Raw genomic sequence first — 25,000 nt, 5'->3', positions numbered from 1 at the left:
TGAATTGTGCTATCTTATACATAGACCCGACGGCATCGATGGCGTCGTGAAAACCACAACATCTTGTCTGCACTGTGGTTCAGATGGGGTGAATGTAGGACACCGCTAGATGTTTGGTAAAAAAAAATAACATTTTAAAATTACAAACTCAAACATCTTAATGTTCATGCATTGATGAGCAATGAAAGAAAACTGTGCGCATGTCCTGATGTTGCTTAGCTTGTTGTGTATAATAGAGTAATACCAGAACACTGAAGAGTGTTAGTACAGGGCTAAAAACACAATTTTCAAATCTGTAATTTTAGACTATGAATGGTTGTTTAGGCAACATTTTTATCATTATTTGAAAAAATAAAATAAAAAAGGAGGTAAAATTATATTGAATGAATGGGTACATTTAAATGACCGTTGTTACTTTTGCAAAACTGACATAGTGGTAAAGGAATGACCGTTGTTGACAGACTAGTTAGTAGCGGGAATGGATGACTTTTGTTGACCCAAAGCTGATCAGACTAGTTAGTAGCAGGAATGAATGAGTGTTGTCAGAATGTCACTTTGGCTTTCCATCATTCGGACCCGAGCGGACCGGACCCGACCAGAACAGACCAGAACACACACTGTGCTTAATCACCTTGACATCTAGAAAGATGACGTTCAAATTCCAAAAACAGTAAAAAAAAATAAAATTAACAAAGAACTTTTCCTTCTTTTTTTTTCTCCTTTTAAAGAGCTGTACACGATTACAAAATGATCAATAATTAGTTATACATATTTATATGACAAACATTGTATATACGTAATATTACTATAAAGAAATACACTTTTATTTTAGATGCTGAATGCAGTATCCCCTTTCAGAAAGCTGTGGAGATGCTATGCTTAAAATGCTTGTCGTAGTCTCTTCTTTAAGCAGCGAACATTAATCCTAAAATATGGATGTTAAACTGTGACCAGTAGCAGTTGCACTATCCTTGCAAATCACATCCAGACTGTAAGGATCATAAATGCAGGTTTAACTTGGTTCTCCACTACATGTACGTATTAGCATAATCACTTAGCCACACAGCTGATTGGCTATCTCTTGGCGATGACTGGACTCAAGGTGGCGCTGTTGTAGATGGATCAACTATGAAGCCGATGGCCGACATTTGTGTGATTATTATGTTTCACTTCAGCCGTCAGCTGAACAAACGCACAAGGTTTTGAGATATCTAACGAAGCCATGAGCATGAATTAATACCTCTGAGCCAAACCTACAGCCTCAGTGATTTGTTCATCATTCGTTCAGTTTCATAAACTGTGGAGCAGAGCGTGTAAAAAGGTACATTTTAGTCCAGTCCAACTTGTAGATAAAGTGACTGTGGATTAAAGTGGGGCTTATGAACAAGGGGGGAAGCAGCATAGAAGCCCCACCCACTTCTATCTCAACCTATCACAGTAAGCGCGGCCCCCCTGGGCCACGGTGGAAAAGGAATACTGCATCGTCTCTGTAGGTTATTTCTTCAGCGTTTGTTCCTCGGCTCTCGGGTCGTCCCGCTCCCAGCCAGCGGTGCGGAGGGGCCCTACACAGGCCCTTCCTTGGGGGAGGAGGGGGTCTGGGCCTGGGAGCCACTGCTGCTGCTGCCGCCGGCTCCGGTGCTGGAGCTCTTGAGGGATCCCAGGGTCTTGCTGAGCCAGGAGTTCTTGGCAGCCTGGATCTCGTTCATCAGGACTCCCCTCTGGTGCTCCAGCTCCTGCAGACAGACGGGGAGCAGAGTGAGTGTAAACAGAGTGTAAACAGAGTGAGTGTAAACAGAGTGTAAACAGAGTGAGTGTAAACAGAGTGTCAACAGAGTGTAAACAGAGTGAGTGTAAACAGAGTGAGTGTAAACAGAGTGTAAACAGAGTGAGTGAAAAAACAGAGTGTCAACAGAGTGAGTGTAAACAGAGTGAGTGTAAACAGAGTGTAAACAGAGTGAGTGTAAACAGAGTGAGTGTAAACAGAGTGAGTGTAAACAGAGTGAGTGTAAACAGAGTGAGTGTAAACAGAGTGAGTGTAAACAGAGTGAGTGTAAACAGAGTGTAAACAGAGTGTAAACAGAGTGAGTGTAAACAGAGTGAGTGTCAACAGAGTGAGTGTAAACAGAGTGAGTGTAAACAGAGTGTAAACAGAGTGAGTGTAAACAGAGTGTAAACAGAGTGAGTGTAAACAGAGTGTAAACAGAGTGAGTGTCAACAGAGTGAGTGTAAACAGAGTGAGTGTCAACAGAGTGTAAACAGAGTGAGTGTAAACAGAGTGAGTGTAAACAGAGTGAGTGTAAACAGAGTGAGTGTAAACAGAGTGTAAACAGAGTGAGTGTAAACAGAGTGAGTGTAAACAGAGTGAGTGTAAACAGAGTGAGTGTAAACAGAGTGTCAACAGAGTGAGTGTAAACAGAGTGAGTGTAAACAGAGTGAGTGTAAACAGAGTGAGTGTAAACAGAGTGTAAACAGAGTGAGTGTAAACAGAGTGAGTGTAAACAGAGTGAGTGTAAACAGAGTGTAAACAGAGTGAGTGTAAACAGAGTGTAAACAGAGTGTAAACAGAGTGAGTGTAAACAGAGTGAGTGTAAACAGAGTGTAAACAGAGTGTAAACAGAGTGAGTATAAACAGAGTGAGTGTAAACAGAGTGAGTGTAAACAGAGTGTAAACAGAGTGAGTGTAAACAGAGTGAGTGTAAACAGAGTGAGTGTAAACAGAGTGTAAACAGAGTGAGTGTAAACAGAGTGAGTGTAAACAGAGTGAGTGTAAACAGAGTGAGTGTAAACAGAGTGTAAACAGAGTGTAAACAGAGTGAGTGTAAACAGAGTGAGTGTAAACAGAGTGTAAACAGAGTGAGTGTAAACAGAGTGAGTGTAAACAGAGTGTAAACAGAGTGAGTGTAAACAGAGTGAGTGTAAACAGAGTGAGTGTAAACAGAGTGAGTGTAAACAGAGTGTAAACAGAGTGAGTGTAAACAGAGTGAGTGTAAACAGAGTGTAAACAGAGTGAGTGTAAACAGAGTGAGTGTAAACAGTGAGTGTAAACAGAGTGTAAACAGAGTGAGTGTAAACAGAGTGAGTGTAAACAGAGTGTAAACAGAGTGAGTGTAAACGGAGTGAGTGTAAACAGAGTGAGTGTAAACAGAGTGTAAACAGAGTGAGTGTAAACAGAGTGAGTGTAAACAGAGTGAGTGTAAACAGAGTGAGTGTAAACAGAGTGAGTGTAAACAGAGTGAGTGTAAACAGAGTGAGTGTAAACAGAGTGTAAACAGAGTGAGTGTAAACAGAGTGAGTGTAAACAGAGTGAGTGTAAACAGAGTGTAAACAGAGTGAGTGTAAACAGAGTGAGTGTAAACAGAGTGTAAACAGAGTGTTGTGGCAACCCCAAGCCACCCCTGGGCTTGGTGATTGATGGGCGCTACGTGGCGACCCAATGGCTGGGCGCTGCCCATGTTTGGGCGTCCGCTTCCGGACGCACCTGTCACTAGAGACCCATCAGGAGTGATTAGGTGATTATCGAATCACGGCGCGGTGCGCCTGTTGGGGAGGGGGGACTTAATGGAGCCGAGGAGCCTCCTCTCTGTCCCCCGTAGCAGCGCAAGGCGAGAGGCCACAGAGCGGAGACGCCGCCCGGCCGACAGATTACCGCCAGCAAGCGATCATTATTTTAATAGAAAATAAAGAGCATGATTTTGGGAACTGCAACCTGTCTGTGTGTTGTTTATTCTGCCACCCCTACACCTGGAATTGCCACAGTGGTGGAGATTGCGGGCATAGTCTACTGGCAATCAGGGGTGCGGAATAAACAACAATAGACTTTATCGAAGTAGAATAAAAGAAATTAAAAAAAATATATATATATATATATTTAACAACGAAAAGAAGCATGGACGCGCTGGTGCAGCAGCTCGTACAGGCGAACCTGGAACAACAGGCCCGGCACAAAGAGGCCCTGCAAGAACAGAGGAAACAGACGGGGATGATCCACGTGGAGCTCCAGCGGATGGCCTCTCACCGGCGGGACGAAGGGGCCGCAGGGACGCGGCCTAACCCCGGGCGCTTCATCCCCAAGCTGACGGAGCAGGAGGATGTAGAAGCCTATCTCCTAGCGTTTGAGCGCACCGCCAGCCGGGAGGGCTGGCCAGAGGACGACTGGGGGGGACTGCTGGCCCCCTTCCTGTCGGGTAATGCGCAAAAGGCCTACCAGGACCTGCCACCGGAGCAAGCCGAGAACTACACTCGGCTAAAGCAGGAGATTTTGTCCCGTTACGGCCATAGTCTGCAGTCCCGTGCGCAGCGGTTCCATGACTGGGTGTATGACGCACAGGCCTCCCCGCGCTCCCAGATGCACGACCTAGTCCGCATAAGCCGAGCCTGGCTAATGGCCGACCCCGGAGGGCCCACGGTCTTGGAACGGATTGTTATGGACCGCTTTGTCAGAGCCCTCCCTTATGACACGAAGAAGCAGGCGAGTCAAGCGGACCCCCGCTCCGTGGAGCAGCTAGTGAATATTGTGGAGGCCCACCAGGTAACGCGGGACTTACTCAAAGGGGGGCGAGGGGAAAAGCCAGAGCGGCCAAGAACAAGGAGGGGTCCCGACGAGCCCAGCCCAAGGGGCCGGGTAGGGAACGCAGGTGATCCCGAACTACCCCGAAGAAGACCGCTGTTCGACCAGGACCAAAGACGCTGCTATGACTGCGGCGAGCCAGGGCATCACTCGTGGAACTGCCCAGGCCGGGATGTGTCCATGCCATCGGCGGCAGCTTCAGACCCATAAGGAAACATCAGCGACCCTTTTACCCGTGCGCGTCAACGACGAAGATGCAGTAGCGCTCCTGGACTCGGGTAGTGTCATAACGCTGGTTCAGCCCCATTTGGCACACTGCGATGCAGAGGCTCCGCAAGTGTCAGTGTCCTGTGTGCACAGGGACACAAAGTTGTATCCCACAGCGCAGATCACCCTGACAACCACCAAGGGGGTCTGCTCGATGACAGCCGGCGTGATACCCAACCTGCCGGTAGCGCTGCTGATTGGTCGAGACTGCCCCCTGTATCGCCAGCTGTGCTCAGCCGTCATCTCCCCACGCACCCCACCCTCCACGGGTACACCGAGGAAGAGGAAAGGATTACGTCAGCCGAAGATGTGTGCTCTGAATGTAACGGGGAGTGAGACTGAGACGGCATCAGATGTGGGTGACGACGCGCCGGAGTCCCTGAATATAACGGGGAGTGAGACGGAGACTGCATCAGGTGTGGGTGACGACGCGCCGGCGCCCCAAGCGGGCCCCGAGACGGATAGCAGTGACGAGGACCCATTTGCGGAGTTCCCCCAGGCGGACGAGGTGGGGAGGGACCTGGCGGGTCAGTTCGGAACGGCCCAGCTGGAAGACCCAAACCTAACGCAGGCCCGGGCGAATATCAAAACCGTAGATGGAAATCCAGTGGAGGGGGTGAGTAACCTGTCATATCCTCACTTTGCAATAAAAAGACAACTGCTGTACCAAGTCGTAAAAAAGAATGATGAGGTTAAAGATCTATTGCTGGTGCCGAAATTCTTTATTCCCACTGTACTCCAGCTAGCGCATTCACATATCCTCGGAGCGCACCTGGGCGTGGACAAAACCATGGAGCGCATAAAGGCGCGTTTCCATTGGCCGGGCATGAAGAGAGCGGTAGAGGACTACTGCAGGAGCTGCCCAGAGTGTCAATGCGCAGCACCAAAGGCACACTATAAAAATCCTCTGATCCCACTGCCCATCATTGAGACCCCATTCTCAAGAATTGCCCTCGACGTGGTGGGCCCTCTAGTCAAATCGTCCCGAGGCCACCAGTATATACTGGTAATCATAGATTATGCAACACGTTACCCCGAAGCCATCCCGTTACGCACGGTGACGGCTAAAATTGTGGCACGGGAGCTCTTTCATTTGTTTAGTCGGGTGGGAATTGCCGACTCCATTCTCACTGATCAGGGCTCGTGCTTTATGTCGCGGGTCATGAAAGAAATGTGCAAACTAATGAAAGTGGAACAGCTGCGAACCTCCATATACCATCCACAGACGGATGGGCTGTGCGAACGCTTCAACAAAACACTGAAAAGCATGCTAAGAAAGGTGATGGAGAAGGATGGGAAGAATTGGGATCAGTTGTTGCCCTTTCTGATGTTCTCTGTGCGTGAGGTCCCACAGGCTTCCACTGGCTTCTCGCCGTTTGAGCTGCTCTACGCCCGCAAGCCGCGGGGTCTCCTGGACATCGCAAAGGAGATTTGGGAGGAACAGCCGTCGCCCCACCGGTCTCTCATAGAGCATGTGCAGGTAATGAGAGACAGGATGAAGGCGCTCTGGCCAGTGGTGAGAGAACATATGCAACAGGCCCAAGACGCACAGAAGCGCATTTATGACCGGGGCGCACAGCCACGGGAGTTTAATGTGGGGGACCGGGTCCTCGTACTGGTTCCGACAGCAGAGTGCAAATTCCTAGCCAAATGGCAGGGACCCTACGACATAATCGAAAAAGTGGGTCCTGTCAACTACAAGGTCCACCAGCCCGACCGTAGGAAGCATCGACAGTTATACCATGTTAACCTGTTGAAGAAATGGCATGCCCGGGATGTGTTGCTTTCGCCCCCCCCTCCCCCCCCTTTTGCGCAGCAGGTGGCAGAGGCGGCCGATGTTCCCATCGGGGAACAGTTGTCCCCGACCCAACGGCAGGAGCTTCGGGAGCTGGTCCAACAGAACCGGGACGTGTTTTCGGCCGCACCACATTGGCCCAGCACCACATCATTACCAGCCCGGGAGACAAGGTAAAGCTGAAGCCCTATCGTATCCCAGAGGCAAAAAGAGAGGCCGTAAGAAGAGAAGTGCGGGTCATGCTGGAGATGGGAGTGATTGAGGAGACTCATAGCGGGTGGTCCAGTCCTATTGTTTTAGTGCCGAAACCCGACTCAACAACCAGGTTCTGCAATGATTTCAGGAAGCTTAATGACATTTCAAAGTTTGACGCCTATCCCATGCCTAGAGTGGATGAGCTCATTGATAGACTGGGCCTGGCCAGGTTTATCACAACACTAGAGCTAACGAAGGGTTATTGGCAAGTCCCTCTGGCCCCCGCCTCGAGGGAGAAGACGGCTTTCTCCACCCCAGACGGGCTGTTTCACTATAAAGTTCTCCCGTTTGGCCTGCATGGGGCGCCATCTACCTTTCAGAGGCTGATGGACAGAGTACTACGGCCCCATCGGGATTATGCAGCCGCATATCTCGATGACATTATCATTCATTCATCAGATTGGGACTCCCACCTCCACAAGGTGAGAGCGGTGTTGGGTGCCCTCCGGAAGACGGGTCTCACCGCCAACCCAAAGAAATGCAGGCTGGGACTAGAAGAGGCAGAGTACCTGGGGTTCACAATAGGCCGGGGCAATGTAAAACCGCAGAAGAGGAAAATTGATGCGATAAGGGAGTGGCCTCGCCCTTTAACCAAGAAGCAGGTCAGGACATTTAATGGGCTAGCGAGCTATTATAGGAGGTTTATCCCTAACTTCGCTGCTCGCGCTGCTCCCCTCACAGATCTGACCCAGGCGCGGCGGCCGTTCACGGTGAAGTGGACACCGGAGGCGGAGGCGGTGTTCGAGGACCTCAAGACGGCCCTCTGTTCGGGACCGGTGCTGGTCTCCCCGAACTTCGACAAGGAGATGACGGTACAGACAGATGCATCAGAGGTGGGACTGGGAGCGGTCCTCTCCCAGCAACTGGAGGGTGAGGAACATCCAATCTTATATGTGAGCAGGAAGCTGCTGCCACACGAGCGCAACTATTCTGCGGTGGAGCGCGAAGGTCTGGCAATTAAGTGGGCACTGGAGACGCTCCGTTATTATCTGCTGGGGAGGCGCTTCACGCTGGTGACGGATCACGCCCCCCTCGTCTGGATGGCCAAGACAAAGGGGACCAATGCCAGGGTGACTCGATGGTTTCTGGAGTTGCAATCGTTTAACTTTTCTGTCATCCACAGGTCCGCAACGCAGACGCCCTCTCCAGGAAGGATGCCTGTTGGGCGTCGGACGCTCTTCCCCGACGGTCGGAGCTGGAGGGGGGGTACTGTGGCAACCCCAAGCCACCCCTGGGCTTGGTGATTGATGGGCGCTACGTGGCGACCCAATGGCTGGGCGCTGCCCATGTTTGGGCGTCCGCTTCCGGACGCACCTGTCACTAGAGACCCATCAGGAGTGATTAGGTGATTATCGAATCACGGCGCGGTGCGCCTGTTGGGGAGGGGGGACTTAATGGAGCCGAGGAGCCTCCTCTCAGTCCCCCGTAGCAGCGCAAGGCGAGAGGCCACAGAGCGGAGACGCCGCCCGGCCGACAGATTACCGCCAGCAAGCGATCATTATTTTAATAGAAAATAAAGAGCATGATTTTGGGAACTGCAACCTGTCTGTGTGTTGTTTATTCTGCCACCCCTACACCTGGAATTGCCACAGTGTAAACAGAGTGAGTGTAAACAGAGTGAGTGTAAACAGAGTGTAAACAGAGTGAGTGTAAACAGAGTGAGTGGAAACAGAGTGAGTGTAAACAGAGTGAGTGTAAACAGAGTGTAAACAGAGTGAGTGTAAACAGAGTGTAAACAGAGTGAGTGTAAACAGAGTGAGTGTAAACAGAGTGTAAACAGAGTGAGTGTAAACAGAGTGAGTGTAAACAGAGTGAGTGTAAACAGAGTGTAAACAGAGTGAGTGTAAACAGAGTGAGTGTAAACAGAGTGAGTGTAAACAGAGTGAGTGTAAACAGAGTGTAAACAGAGTGAGTGTAAACAGAGTGAGTGTAAACAGAGTGTAAACAGAGTGAGTGTAAACAGAGTGAGTGTAAACAGAGTGTAAACAGAGTGAGTGTAAACAGAGTGAGTGTAAACAGAGTGAGTGTAAACAGAGTGAGTGTAAACAGAGTGAGTGTAAACAGAGTGTAAACAGAGTGAGTGTAAACAGAGTGAGTGTAAACAGAGTGAGTGTAAACAGAGTGTAAACAGAGTGAGTGTAAACAGAGTGTAAACAGAGTGAGTGTAAACAGAGTGAGTGTAAACAGAGTGTAAACAGAGTGAGTGTAAACAGAGTGAGTGTAAACAGAGTGTAAACAGAGTGAGTGTAAACAGAGTGAGTGTAAACAGAGTGTAAACAGAGTGAGTGTAAACAGAGTGAGTGTAAACAGAGTGTAAACAGAGTGAGTGTAAACAGAGTGAGTGTAAACAGAGTGAGTGTAAACAGAGTGTAAACAGAGTGAGTGTAAACAGAGTGAGTGTAAACAAAGTGAGTGTAAACAGAGTGAGTGTAAACAGAGTGTAAACAGAGTGAGTGTAAACAGAGTGAGTGTAAACAGAGTGAGTGTAAACAGAGTGAGTGTAAACAGAGTGTAAACAGAGTGAGTGTAAACAGAGTGAGTGTAAACAGAGTGTAAACAGAGTGAGTGTAAACAGAGTGAGTGTAAACAGAGTGTAAACAGAGTGAGTGTAAACAGAGTGAGTGTAAACAGAGTTAGTGTAAACAGAGTGTAAACAGAGTGAGTGTAAACAGAGTGAGTGTAAACAGAGTGTAAACAGAGTGTAAACAGAGTGAGTGTAAACAGAGTGAGTGTAAACAGAGTGTAAACAGAGTGAGTGTAAACAGAGTGAGTGTAAACAGAGTGTAAACAGAGTGAGTGTAAACAGAGTGAGTGTAAACAGAGTGTAAACAGAGTGAGTGTAAACAGAGTGTAAACAGAGTGAGTGTAAACAGAGTGAGTGTAAACAGAGTGAGTGTAAACAGAGTGTAAACAGAGTGAGTGTAAACAGAGTGAGTGTAAACAAAGTGAGTGTAAACAGTGAGTGTAAACAGAGTGTAAACAGAGTGAGTGTAAACAGAGTGAGTGTAAACAGAGTGAGTGTAAACAGAGTGAGTGTAAACAGAGTGTAAACAGAGTGTAAACAGAGTGAGTGTAAACAGAGTGAGTGTAAACAGAGTGTAAACAGAGTGAGTGTAAACAGAGTGAGTGTAAACAGAGTGTAAACAGAGTGAGTGTAAACAGAGTGAGTGTAAACAGAGTTAGTGTAAACAGAGTGTAAACAGAGTGAGTGTAAACAGAGTGAGTGTAAACAGAGTGTAAACAGAGTGTAAACAGAGTGAGTGTAAACAGAGTGTAAACAGAGTGTAAACAGAGTGAGTGTAAACAGAGTGAGTGTAAACAGAGTGTAAACAGAGTGAGTGTAAACAGAGTGAGTGTAAACAGAGTGAGTGTAAACAGAGTGAGTGTAAACAGAGTGTAAACAGAGTGAGTGTAAACAGAGTGAGTGTAAACAGAGTGTAAACAGAGTGAGTGTAAACAGAGTGAGTGTAAACAGAGTGTAAACAGAGTGAGTGTAAACAGAGTGTAAACAGAGTGAGTGTAAACAGAGTGAGTGTAAACAGAGTGAGTGTAAACAGAGTGTAAACAGAGTGAGTGTAAACAGAGTGAGTGTAAACAGAGTGAGTGTAAACAGAGTGTAAACAGAGTGAGTGTAAACAGAGTGTAAACAGAGTGAGTGTAAACAGAGTGAGTGTAAACAGAGTGAGTGTAAACAGAGTGTCAACAGAGTGAGTGTAAACAGAGTGAGTGTAAACAGAGTGAGTGTAAACAGAGTGAGTGTAAACAGAGTGAGTGTAAACAGAGTGTAAACAGAGTGAGTGTAAACAGAGTGAGTGTAAACAGAGTGAGTGTAAACAGAGTGAGTGTAAACAGAGTGAGTGTAAACAGAGTGTAAACAGAGTGAGTGTAAACAGAGTGAGTGTAAACAGAGTGAGTGTAAACAGAGTGAGTGTAAACAGAGTGTAAACAGAGTGAGTGTAAACAGAGTGTAAACAGAGTGAGTGTAAACAGAGTGAGTGTCAACAGAGTGAGTGTCAACAGAGTGAGTGTAAACAGAGTGAGTGTAAACAGAGTGAGTGTAAACAGAGTGAGTGTAAACAGAGTGATGAGTGTAAACAGAGTGATGAGTGTAAACAGAGTGAGTGTAAACAGAGTGTAAACAGAGTGAGTGTAAACAGAGTGTAAACAGAGTGAGTGTAAACAGAGTGAGTGTAAACAGAGTGATGAGTGTAAACAGAGTGAGTGTAAACAGAGTGAGTGTAAACAGAGTGAGTGTAAACAGAGTGAGTGTAAACAGAGTGAGCTAACCGCTCAAAAGAACGGCTCATTGTACTTTCTTTTCTTTTTTAGGGGGCAGGGCTTACTTGGTTTATCAGTCTTAAATCAAAATATTTGGTTTATCCGCAGAATAATCACTAGGATAATGATAAAATCAGATTTGGATCAGATTCAAACTTAGATACTTAAAGCCCCTGGAAACAAAGCCTCAAATCGTTACAATGTATGTATGATATCCAACACGAGTGTGATATTAAGCGTCAAGCTACTTTTGAATGAAAAGACACACATAGGTCTATCTTAAGGTGAGAAGACAGTCCTCCTCATGCAAACAAATTTCAATAATAATGAGTGCCCTCCACTCATTATGAATGGTTAATTAATAGCATGGTATTGTGTGTGCCCTCCACTCATTATGAATGGTTAATGAATAGCATGGTATTGTGTGTGCCCTCCACTCATTATGAATGGTTAATGAATAGCATGGTATTGTGTGTGCCCTCCACTCATTATGAATGGTTAATGAATAGCATGGTATTGTGTGTGCCCTCCACTCATTATGAATGGTTAATGAATAGCATGGTATTGTGTGTGCCCTCCACTCATTATGAATGGTTAATGAATAGCATGGTATTGTGTGTGCCCTCCACTCATTATGAATGGTTAATGAATAGCATGGTATTGTGTGTGCCCTCAACTCATTATGCATGGTTAATGAATAGCATGGTATTCTACTTTGCACTATATGCAGTCCAGCCTTGTGGTTGTACACTACACTACACTACACTACACTACACTATAATACACTACACCACACCACACTACACTGATGAGTGTCAGGGCCAGGTGTCAGCCAGGCAAATCACAGCTAGTGTGTTATATTGTACAGTAGTCTAATCGTACACTTGGTTCATATTTAGTGTGTTATACTTTACAGTAGTCTAATAGTACAGTTGGTTCATATCTAGTGTGTTATATTGTACAGTAGTATAATAGTACACTTGGTTCATATCTAGTGTGTAATATTGTACAGTAATATTTAATATTATTATTATAATATAATATATTTAATAGTAATATTGTACAGTTACTAGTCCAGCCGTGGTCTCACCTGGATCTTGCACTTGGCCTCCACCAGCTGTAGTTTGGTCTGGGCCAGCTCCAGCTCCAGCTCTCTCAGTTGGGCCTTCAGAGAGTCCTTCTCCTCGTCCAGCTGCTCACTGGCTCCTCCCCCTGACCTCTCCCTGCTGGGGGTCACCTGGAGCGGCCCGTCCGCCCCGAACACCTGCCTGCAGCACTCGCACGCCATCACCTTACTCTGTGTGCGGCAGGCACACATACAGCAGTCATATAAATACTAGGGCTGTAAATATTTGACCCCACAACGATTCGATTACGATTCTTCAGGCAACGATTCAATGCATCATGAAATCTCTTCATTTGACCACGATCCGATTCGATACATTTTCGATCAGTTAATTCCCCCCCAAAAAATATTTTAATACACAAATGTGGCTGGGGGAACTGATTCACCCAGCATGAATGGACTATAGGGAAATAAAAAATCTACCTAAAAAAAATTAAATATATATATTTTATTAGGGATGTCCGATATTATCGACCTACTGATATTATCTGCCGATATTTGGCATTAAAAAGTGATATAGGAAATGATCGGTATCGGTTTTCAATTTTTTTTATTATTTTTTACATTTGTAAAAATTCTGATTTTATTTATTGTCAAAAGTATGCATAATGTTGTGTTAATTCCACGACAAGAGATATGTCATGTTAATTACCTTAAATTATTCCGTTTTTTGGGGGGGGGAACCCCGCATATATCGGTTGATATCGGTATCGGAAATTAAGAGTTGGACAATATCGGTATAGGTAAAAAGGCCAATATCGAATATCCCTATATTTTATATATATATTCTAATAGATTCTAACATTTTCAAATCGATGCAGTTGAATCGTCACCTTAGGATCGATGCATTGTTACACCCCTAAACATGTGTGTGTGTGTGTGTGTGAGTGTGTGTGTGTGTGTGAGTGTGAGTGCGTGCGTGCGTGGGTGTGTGCGTGCGGTGTGTGTGCGTGTGTGTGTGTGTGTGTGTGTGTGCGTGCGTGTGGTGTGTGTGCGTGCGCGTGTGTGCGTGAGTGTGTGTGTGAGTGCGTGTGTGCGTGCGTGTGTGCGGTGTGTGTGTGTGTGTGTGTGTGTGTGTGTGTGTGTGTGTGTGTGTGTGTGTGTGTGTGTGTGTGAGTGCGTGTGTGCGTGCGTGTGTGCGGTGTGTGTGTGTGGTGTGTGTGTGTGTGTGTGTGTGTGTGTGTGTGTGTGTGTGTGTGTGTGTGTGTGAGCCTGTAGTATTGTGCACCTTGACTACATCCAGCTCCTCCTTAGTGGCTGCCTGTTGTTTCTCCAGCCGAGTGCTCAGCTGAGAGCAGATCTGAAACACAGAAGACCTGGTCAGATACTGGACCGCAAGTCCGCAACACAACAGAATTATACACATTTAGAGTGAAGGACATATCGTTACAGCGTCACACATATCAATAGTGCATTTACATAAAAATATTGTAATTTACTATTAAAAAAACTCATCTTTTTAATAGAGCCTTTTTCGTTAATTTTGATCTAGTTTAGCTCCACACATTTTATGTTCTTTTACCAGTTTGTGTTATTTTGACTCCTTACTAGGGATGGGAATTGATAGGATTTTATCGATACGATTCCATTATCGATTCTGCTTATCGATTCGATTCTTTATCGATTCCCTTATCGATACCTGATCAATTTATAATTTAAATAAATAAATTGGAAATGCAACAGAACTACATTTAGTCATTTAGCTGACGCTTTTATCCAAAGCGACTTACAAGTTCTGTACGACAAGCCATCAGGAAGGGCACAACTCTATCAGCTGAGCAACAATGTTCATCAAAGTGTTGAGTGCTACAGTGTAGGTTAGTTTATTAGGACAAGTGCATGACAGTACGGTTAGTTAGGGTTAGATATATTTTTTTTTATTCAGATAATGGTTGAAGAAGTGCGTCTTTAGTCGACGGCGAAAGATTGGACGTGATTCGGCTGTCCTAACTGGGGTGGGTAGTTCATTCCACCATTGTGGGGCAAGGACTGAGAATAGGCGACTTCTCTTTGATGACCCTCCCGGAGCTCGGATAGGAGTAGGTCTGAGGCGGCCAGAAGATGCAGAGCGTCGGGGTCTAAGCTGGTTAGAATAACAACATGCAACTTGACATTTCTGATTGTCATTTATTGTTGAGCCCCCATGTCAGAAAAATACAAAAACTGTAAAAAATAAAACATTAACTATAGCCTACACTTAAATAAAATAATGTATTTGAGATTCTCTTAAAATGTATTTATTTTTTTATTCTTAAACTAATTTAATCTATTGAATAACAGGTTGTTATTCCTCTGACTTCTGTCTCTCACTCACACTCTCTCTCTCTCACACACACACACACACACACACACACACACACACACACACACACACACACAGAGAGAGAGAGAGAGAGAGAGAGAGAGCTCCCCGGGCCCCTGTCCTTTATGTATTGGCTTGTGTTGCTACACGGACACATTTGTATGTTGCACCACTGTACTTCCTGGTTTACACTTTACAGACTTGTAAACAAGCACTCGCGTCTCTCATTATATGTGAACTAAAGAGTACAAGGTTTACACAACAGCCCCCACCTGCTGTTTTATTGTATTTGTACCTGTACTATCCGCTGTCAGCTGTTTATCTCTCTTTGTGAGGTTGATTAAATAGCGTTAGCTCACGTTAGCTCACGTTAGCTCCGCGGCTAATTTTAGCTCACCCTAAACTAAATCAATTGATTGATTGATTGAAAAGTTTATTAACAGATTGCAGAATGGGTACAGTACAGTACATCTCAATACATACAATTGTTAAGGGGATGCAGACCAGAGAAAGACTTTCGTCTTGTTTCCACCAGGGTCCCCCATTTTCAATTCATCATAGAACAATGACAATGTTCTAAAGCATTCAAGTAGTTTTCACTGCACATAGAAGTAGCCAAACAGCGGGAGCATTTCGGGAGCATATTACCAAAACCCAGGCAATTTCGAGCCCTTAAGGAATCAAATAGAGTCTGCCATGGCTACATGGTAACGTAACGTTATTGCGCAACTGTAGGCAGCGATAAGGGAATCGAAAGTCACAGGAGCCACACGGTTCCAGGCATCGGCCAATTAGGAATCGATTCCCATCCCTACTCCTTACTAGTTTTAGTCTTGCTTATTTTATATTCTTACATTTATTTTCTCACTCTAGTTTTATGTTCTTTTAAAATGTAGCACTTTTAGATTTGCTCCACAACTATAAAGCGCCCTACAAATCAAATATATTATTATTATTATTATTATTATTATTATTATTACATTGATTGCATTCTAGTATATTTCACCTTCCAACTTTCAGTATTATGTCAATGTACCATTAAACTACCTGGAGCCATTATGGGGAGCTGGACTAACTCTATACAGAACAACACTCTGGACTAACTCTATACAGAACACTCTAGACCAGTGTTTCTCAACTGGTGGGTCGCAAACCAAAAGTGGGTCGCGGTCTCGCGGATGTGTGTGTTAAAAAAATAAAATAAAGAAAAACGTTTTTTTTTTTTGTAATATTCTTTTTTGCACTACCTATCTTTGTGAAAGTGGCTTCTCAGCTCTGGTCCAGCTGAAGACAAAGCGGAGGAACAGATTGGACATTAAGCATCACCCCAGACTTTGAGACTCTTGTCAGGAGCAAACAACATCCCCAGTTATCCCATTAGTTCCCTGGGATGTTAAGCTAAGAAGTCTGCTAAGAAGGATATATTATTTATTATTATTATTATTATTATTATTATTATTATTATTATTATTATTATTATTATTATTATTATTATTATTATTATTATTATTATTATTATTATTATTATTATTATTTTATTTCATTGTGTTTTTAGCCCTAGTTGCACTTTTGTTGCAACCCCAGTTATGCCATTAGTTCCCCCAAACTTAGGTATGTTATGTTAAGCTAAGAAATCTGCTAAGAAGCATATTATTTATTATTATTTTATTTCATTGGGTTTTTAGCCCTAGTTGCACTTTTGTTGCAACCCCAGTTATACCATTAGTTCCCCCAAACTTAGGTCTGTTATGTTAAGAAGTCTGCTAAGAAGCATATTATTATTATTTATTATTATTATTATTATTTAATTTCATTGGGTTTTTAGCCCTAGTTGCACTTTTGTTGCAACCCCAGTTATCCCATTAGTTCCCCCAAATTTAGGTCTGTTATGTTAAGCTAAGAAATCTGCTAAGAAGTATTATTTATTATTATTTTATTTCATTGGGTTTTTAGCCCTACAGTAGTTGCACTTTTGTTGCAACCCCAGTTATACCATTAGTTCCCCCAAACTTAGGTCTGTTATGTTAAGTTAAGAAGTCTGCTAAGAAGCATATTATTTATTATTATTATTTAATTTCATTGGGTTTTTAGCCCTAGTTGCACTTTTGTTGCAACCCCAGTTATGCCATTAGTTCCCCCAAACTTAGGTCTGTTATGTTAAGCTAAGAAATCTGCTAAGAAGCATATTATTTATTATTATTTTATTTCATTGGGTTTTTAGCCTTAGTTGCACTTTTGTTGCAACCCCAGTTATACCATTAGTTCCCCCAAACTTAGGTCTGTTATGTTAAGTTAAGAAGTCTGCTAAGAAGCATATTATTATTATTATTATTATTATTATTATTATTATTATTATTATTATTATTATTATTATTATTATTATTATTATTATTATTATTATTATTATTATTATTATTATTATTTAATTTCATTGGGTTTTTAGCCCTAGTTGCACTTTTGTTGCAACCCCAGTTATCCCATTAGTTCCCCCAAATTTAGGTCTGTTATGTTAAGCTAAGAAATCTGCTAAGAAGCATATATAATTTATTATAATTGTATTTCATTGGGTTTTTAGCAATTAGTTGCACTTTTGTTGCACTTTTTTTGTGTTTATTTCATGTTTTGAAAGATTGCATATTACTGCATTCTTTTTTTTACATAAATCATAGTGGTTCAAAATGTTGGGTCGCGACTTAATGACTAAGGAAAATGTTGGGTCCCAAGGCTAGATCAGTTGAGAACCACTGCTCTAGACTAACTCTATACAGGACACTCTGGACTAACTCTATACAGGACAGGTCCACTCTGAATGTGAATGGCAGTTGATTCTGAATTGGTGTTTTAACATTTACTACAATGGCATCAAATGCAACTTATTGGCTCAGAAATCTCAAGGGAATTAATGTCCTGCCAAAAAACAACAACCTCAAACAATGATGAAATCATAAATCAAGACATGTTTTTTCATCAGTCGGCCAAACTGTGTAAATTGGTGTTGATCAGAATGATTGTTCCTTTACCACAGACTACAGCGTATAACATATATCATGCCAGTTAGGTTACCTTATGTATACTGCACCTGTGTATATTGTTTACTTTACTTACTCATAGTATATATTCAGAGTGTTTATTGTCCATATCTATCTTTTTTGTCTACTTTTTCTCCCCATTTTCTATTTTTCTCCCATCCCAATTCCGTACCATCCAATTCTACCCTCCCCTGTCTCGAACGTTGCTAGACCATGCCTCCCACTGGCCGGCTGCAATGTGGACGAAGCCTTGCATCACGTGTCCCCTCCGGTACTCGAGGAGGCAGCCGTCGCATCTTTTCACCTGAACAGCACAATCTCTCAGCGGCGAGGAGTAACGCGTGGGAGGGACACGCCGCCCTCGATACTTCCTGATTCTGCTGTACAGGCACACCAACCGACCTGTAGGAGTCGCTGTCCACAACGTCCGATCCCCACCCACCGGCTTACCCACCCCCTAACACTGCCAATTGTATTAGTATGAACGACCAGCCAAGCCGGAAGCAACGCAGAGAGCTGGGCTCAAACCCAGCATCTCCTGCGTTAGTGGCGTTGTCCATATCTATTGTATATTTATGTCTTCTACTATTACCATGCCCATACCTGTACCCCCCCCCCCCCCCCCCCCCCTATGCTGCTATGATGCCTGAATTTCTCCAAAAGGATCAATAAAGGAATATCTTATCTTATCATATGTCACCAGTAGGTTCCTTTGAGGAGGGAACCCAGTCTCAGAGCCATGAATCATACAGCCAGTGGGTGGAGGCTACATGCAGTACCGTGTGGAGTACGTTGCCATTGGAATGATGAACACCAATGTGGTTGTGTCTTATATTCATAATCTCTATCTGCTTAGGTTGTCATAACCGCAGCTGAGCAAGGCCTGTGTGTAATGAAACAGAGTCTCCCCCGGGACAGAGTGGACACAGAGGCTGCTGACCTAACGAGGTCGTTATCATCTCACTGGACACACTGCTGACCTAACGAGGTCGTTATCGTCTCACTGGACACAGATGCTGCTGACCTAACGAGGTCGTTATCGTCTCACTGGACACACTGCTGACCTAACGAGGTCGTTATCGTCTCACTGGACACACTGCTGACCTAACGAGGTCGTTATCGTCTCACTGGACACAGAGGCTGCTGACCTAACGAGGTCGTTATCGTCTCACTGGACACACTGCTGACCTAACGAGGTCGTTATCGTCTCACTGGACACACTGCTGACCTAACGAGGTCGTTATCGTCTCACTGGACACACTGCTGACCTAACGAGGTCGTTATCGTCTCACTGGACACACTGCTGACCTAACACAGGTCGTTATCGTCTCACTGGACACACTGCTGACCTAACACAGGTCGTTATCGTCTCACTGGACACAGAGGCTGCTGACCTAACGAGGTCGTTATCGTCTCACTGGACACACTGCTGACCTAACAAGGTCGTTATCGTCTCACTGGACACAGAGGCTGCTGACCTAACGAGGTCGTTATCGTCTCACTGGACACACTGCTGACCTAACACAGGTCGTTATCATCTCACTGGACACACTGCTGACCTAACGAGGTCGTTATCGTCTCACTGGACACACTGCTGACCTAACGAGGTCGTTATCGTCTCACTGGACACACTGCTGACCTAACACAGGTCGTTATCGTCTCACTGGACACACTGCTGACCTAACGAGGTCGTTATCGTCTCACTGGACACACTGCTGACCTAACGAGGTCGTTATCGTCTCACTGGACACAGAGGCTGCTGACCTAACGAGGTCGTTATCGTCTCACTGGACACACTGCTGACCTAACGAGGTCGTTATCGTCTCACTGGACACACTGCTGACCTAACACAGGTCGTTATCGTCTCACTGGACACACTGCTGACCTAACGAGGTCGTTATCGTCTCACTGGACACACTGCTGACCTAACGAGGTCGTTATCGTCTCACTGGACACAGAGGCTGCTGACCTAACGAGGTCGTTATCGTCTCACTGGACACACTGCTGACCTAACACAGGTCGTTATCGTCTCACTGGACACACTGCTGACCTAACGAGGTCGTTATCGTCTCACTGGACACACTGCTGACCTAACGAGGTCGTTATCGTCTCACTGGACACAGAGGCTGCTGACCTAACTCAGGTCGTTATCGTCTCACTGGACACACTGCTGACCTAACGCAGGTCGTTATCGTCTCACTGGACACACTGCTGACCTAACGAGGTCGTTATCGTCTCACTGGACACACTGCTGACCTAACACAGGTCGTTATCGTCTCACTGGACACAGAGGCTGCTGACCTAACGAGGTCGTTATCGTCTCACTGGACACACTGCTGACCTAACGAGGTCGTTATCGTCTCACTGGACACACTGCTGACCTAACACAGGTCGTTATCGTCTCACTGGACACAGAGGCTGCTGACCTAACGAGGTCGTTATCGTCTCACTGGACACACTGCTGACCTAACGAGGTCGTTATCGTCTCACTGGACACAGAGGCTGCTGACCTAACTCAGGTCGTTATCGTCTCACTGGACACACTGCTGACCTAACACAGGTCGTTATCGTCTCACTGGACACACTGCTGACCTAACACAGCTCGTTATCGTCTCACTGGACACAGAGGCTGCTGACCTAACGAGGTCGTTATCGTCTCACTGGACACACTGCTGACCTAACGAGGTCGTTATCGTCTCACGTCTCACTGGACACACTGCTGACCTAACGAGGTCGTTATCGTCTCACTGGACACACTGCTGACCTAACGAGGTCGTTATCGTCTCACTGGACACACTGCTGACCTAACACAGCTCGTTATCGTCTCACTGGACACAGAGGCTGCTGACCTAACTCCCAAACAACTCAACGTCCCTGAAACAGCAGCTGACTCCTCAGAGGACCAGGATGATCTGATGTCTTGATGTGGGGCTGTATCTGATGTCTTGATGTGGGGCTGTATCTGATGTCTTGATGTGGGGCTGTATCTGATGTCTTGATGTGGGGCTGTATCTGATGTCTTGATGTGGGGCTGTATCTGATGTCTTGATGTGGGGCTGTATCTGATGTCTTGATGTGGGGCTGTATCTGATGTCTTGACGTGGGGCTGTATCTGATGTCTTGATGTGGGGCTGTATCTGATGTCTTGATGTGGGGCTGTATCTGATGTCTTGATGTGGGGCTGTATCTGATGTCTTGACGTGGGGCTGTATCTGATGTCTTGACGTGGGGCTGTATCTGATGCCTTGATGTGGGGCTGTATCTGATGTCTTGACGTGGGGCTGTATCTGATGCCTTGATGTGGGGCTGTATCTGATGTCTTGATGTGGGGCTGTATCTGATGCCTTGATGTGGGGCTGTATCTGATGTCTTGACGTGGGGCTGTATCTGATGTCTTGACGTGGGGCTGTATCTGATGTGTTGATGTGGGGCTGTATCTGATGTCTTGATGTGGGGCTGTATCTGATGTCTTGATGTGGGGCTGTATCTGATGTCTTGATGTGGGGCTGTATCTGATGTCTTGACGTGGGGCTGTATCTGATGTCTTGATGTGGGGCTGTATCTATCTGTCAGTTAAAATCAATCTTTCCAGCCGTCTTGGTGATGTATATCAAATGTCAGATCAAGGTTTTATTATTTTTTTATTCTTTTATTTAACCTTTATTTAACCAGGCAGCGTCTATTCTTATCCTAACGGATTTATGCTTCCGCGTTCGCGTTTTGTGCTCTGATTGGCCACTGACGTTTCTGGTCGCGCCAATCGTGTGACGGCAAGTTATTTCGCCGGTTAAGCTTAGGCACTCTTTCGAAGTTGGTTAAGGTTAGAGTTTGTCTTAGAGCAGGGCGATAGAACACCAGCCCTGATTCCAAACTCTAACCTTAACCAACTTCGAAAGAGTCCCCTAAGCTTAACCAGTGAAAAAATAGGCGCTAGGTAGTTTGCTGCTGTTCGAGGCGGAAATGGGCGCGTCACGCGATTGGGCGCACATGTCACATGACCAGAAACGTCAGTGGCCAATCAGATCGCACCAGAAACGTCAGTGGCCAATCAGATCGCACCAGAAACGTCAGTGGCCAATCAGATTCGCAAAACGCGAACGCGGAAGCATAAATCCGTTAGGATAAGAATATATGCAACCAGGCAGGTCAATTAAGAACAAATTCTTATTTACAGCGATGACCTGGAGAGAGGACAAAAGGTCCCCTCGAAGGGCAACAGGGAAAGGGGACAAAAGTATTTTTAGAAAATAGAAAAGAGACAGATGATACATACATCATAGAGGTAAGGGAAATAAATAATTAAAACACACATCAAACAAACAACCAAATAAAAGTACATCATTACATGATGCAGAACAATTTGTCCATTTTCAAAAGTATTTTGCATCTCGTTCCAACTGCTGGGAGCAGCAAATTGGAAGGAAGATTGACGGAAGTGTTAACATCTAGTGAGATATGGTGAGCAGCTCTGGTGTTATATTACAGTAGGTGCTCCTAATGGGTGTGAGTGTATATCAGATGATATGGTGAGCAGCTCTGGTGTTATATTACAGTAGGTGCTCCTAATGGGTGTGAGTGTATATCAGATGATATGGTGAGCAGCTCTGGTGTTATATTACAGTAGGTGCTCCTAATGGGTGTGAGTGTATATCAGATGATATGGTGAGCAGCTCTGGTGTTATATTACAGTAGGTGCTCCTAATGGGTGTGAGTGTATATCAGATGATATGGTGAGCAGCTCTGGTGTTATATTACAGTAGGTGCTCCTAATGGGTGTGAGTGTATATCAGATGATATGGTGAGCAGCTCTGGTGTTATATTACAGTAGGTGCTCCTAATGGGTGTGAGTGTATATCAGATGATATGGTGAGCAGCTCTGGTGTTATATTACAGTAGGTGCTCCTAATAGGTGTGAGTGTATATCAGATGATATGGTGAGCAGCTCTGGTGTTATATTACAGTAGGTGCTCCTAATGGGTGTGAGTGTATATCAGATGATATGGTGAGCAGCTCTGGTGTTATATTACAGTAGGTGCTCCTAATGGGTGTGAGTGTATATCAGATGATATGGTGAGCAGCTCTGGTGTTATATTACAGTAGGTGCTCCTAGTGGGTGTGAGTGTATATCAGATGATATGGTGAGCAGCTCTGGTGTTATATTACAGTAGGTGCTCCTAATGGGTGTGAGTGTATATCAGATGATATGGTGAGCAGCTCTGGTGTTATATTACAGTAGGTGCTCCTAATGGGTGTGAGTGTATATCAGATGATAGATCAATAGGAGTGAGCATTCCACACCTGCTTGTATTCAGCTATGATGGCTGTGGTTTTCTTTATCTCCGACTCTGCTTTCTCCAACTCTCTCCTGAACACCTCCTTCAGCTGGAGGGAGGGAGGAAGACAACATATAATGCTAAATGATAAAACCCTGCATCAGGTCAGGAAGATCTGCTGTGGAGGAAACAGAGCATGATACAATATGGTCTTCAGGGAGGTAAGGATGTCAGAGGAGATGGATTGTTGTATTCATCCCTGAGTAGATGTTTTTATTTTAGAACCAATACGAGTACTTACTTAAAGGGGAACTATTTTACTATTTCTTTCACTATTTGGGCACTTTTACACAATTCCTGTGAGTTTATGGAACACCTCTGTAATTATATATATTTTTTAATTCATTGTTTTGTATTTCTAATCAAGTCCTCAAAAACAGCATTTTTCTACCTGAAGATCTTAAGCTGTTTTGAGGCTGGGCACCTAAACCACTGTGTGGCCTTCGCGGCATCTGGGACATTATCATGCAGCGGTGTCTCTCTGACATCACAGATCATCACATTTTCAGATGACTCAGTTCAGTGAGGGTGAATATTGTGAGAGGAGAATTGGAAGAATGTGCCAATATGAGAATTAGAGACATAGATCATATTAATATAAGTCCACATAGCTAGGAAACAATGCTAAACATTGAAAAAGGCCATTTATAAGATAGTTCCCCTTTAAGTGGATCAGCGATCAATATTTGGAATGGCGATCAGGAATTGGATTAATCTTTTTGCAGGACATCAGATGTGAGGTAAGCACTTCGGTTACGAATCTTGGGTTAATCAGATGTTCCTTTCACCGCCATCGGAGTGGAGCGTGTGTGTTTGTGTGTGAGGTTCGCGCCGACCAAAGTAAAGAGAAGCGATTTTCAGACCCCGCTTCTGTTCGCCCATGATGACACATATAATATCGATAATCTAGCGTTTATTTGAAAACGATTCATAAATCAAGCGACAAATGGCACGATTTCTAACTAAATACATTTAAGCTCGATTTGCTGGAGTTTATTGAGATGAGACAGAACGCTCTATAAATATATTCATATTCATCACGGTATAAAACGGAAATGTATGTATGAAAAAATTATCTGTTTCGTGCATGTTGACTGGAAGCAACTCACTGACGATCACCGTGTTATTTAGATCTATTGCTATTATATTTGATATATTTTAAGCACTCGCAAATAAGTCCTATCCTACATTGGATAAAGCACTGGCACTGAAGGGCCATCAGCGCCCTCTGCTGTTGGCGCCGGAAGTGTTAACCTTCCAATAAACACATTCAGAATATACACGTGCTCTACTCTAGTGTTTATAAACATTAACAATGTAAACAAACATTTTATAGCCCCAAAAAACGAATTGACCAGTTGTCTAGTGTCAGTCCTTCAACAGCTCAGTCAATCAACTAGATTCCTATTTTTCGCTTGATGGGCCTACTGTTCACACGTAGATCACTGATTGGGCTCTTAAGCGCATATGTCATTTACACATCGCCATGGGGACGGCTTCATGTCATTTACACATCGCCATGGGGACGGCTTCATGTCATTTACACATCGCCATGGGGACGGCTTCATGTCATTTACACATCGCCATGGGGACGGCTTCATGTCATTTACACATCGCCATGGGGACGGCTTCATGTCATTTACACATCGCCATGGGGACGGCTTCATGTCATTTACACATCGCCATGGGGACGGCTTCATCCTCTGCTGCAAGCGAGTCTTCAGGAGCTGCATCAGCTGGGAGACGACAAACACAAGAGGAGAGGAAGAGCTACCTGTGCAGTCTCCTCCTCCTGCCTCCTCTTCTCCTCCTCCTCTCCTCCTCCTGCCTCCTCTTCTCCTCCTCCTCTCCTCCTCCTGCCTCCTCTTCTCCTCCTCCTCCTCCTCCTCCTACTACCTCTCTCCTCCTCCTCTCCTCCTCCTGCCTCCTCTTCTCCTCCTCCTCTCCTCCTCCTCCTCCTCTCCTCCTCCTGCCTCCTCTTCTCCTCCTCCTCTCCTCCTCCTGCTCATCTTCTCCTCCTCCTCTCCTCTCCTCCTCCTGCCTCCTCT

At 44.9% G+C, this 25,000-nt stretch overlaps 1 protein-coding gene across 2 annotated transcripts in view; it reads right to left on the bottom strand.

Annotated features, from left to right (window-relative positions):
- Positions 1–25,000, bottom strand: part of rabgap1l (RAB GTPase activating protein 1-like) — a 573,823-nt gene that overhangs the window by 1,044 nt on the left and 547,779 nt on the right. For both annotated transcript variants that reach the window (XM_084311549.1, XM_084311550.1), the window contains 4 exons: positions 22,918–23,001; positions 13,517–13,588; positions 12,253–12,459; positions 1–1,733 (listed from right to left, as the gene is read on the bottom strand). The exon at positions 1–1,733 is cut by the window's left edge and continues 1,044 nt beyond it. In XM_084311549.1, the coding sequence (XP_084167675.1) occupies positions 1,563–1,733; positions 12,253–12,459; positions 13,517–13,588; positions 22,918–23,001 (534 nt within the window). In that variant the 3' untranslated portion in view covers positions 1–1,562. The remainder of the gene's footprint in view (positions 1,734–12,252; positions 12,460–13,516; positions 13,589–22,917; positions 23,002–25,000) is intronic.

This window comes from Notolepis coatsorum (genome assembly GCF_963971535.1).
Source record: "Notolepis coatsorum genome assembly, chromosome: 3".
NCBI classification, from domain to species: domain Eukaryota; kingdom Metazoa; phylum Chordata; class Actinopteri; order Aulopiformes; family Paralepididae; genus Notolepis; species Notolepis coatsorum.
The sequence above is the reverse complement of the archived record's forward strand: the minus strand, read 5'-3'. Positions and strand labels throughout refer to the sequence as shown.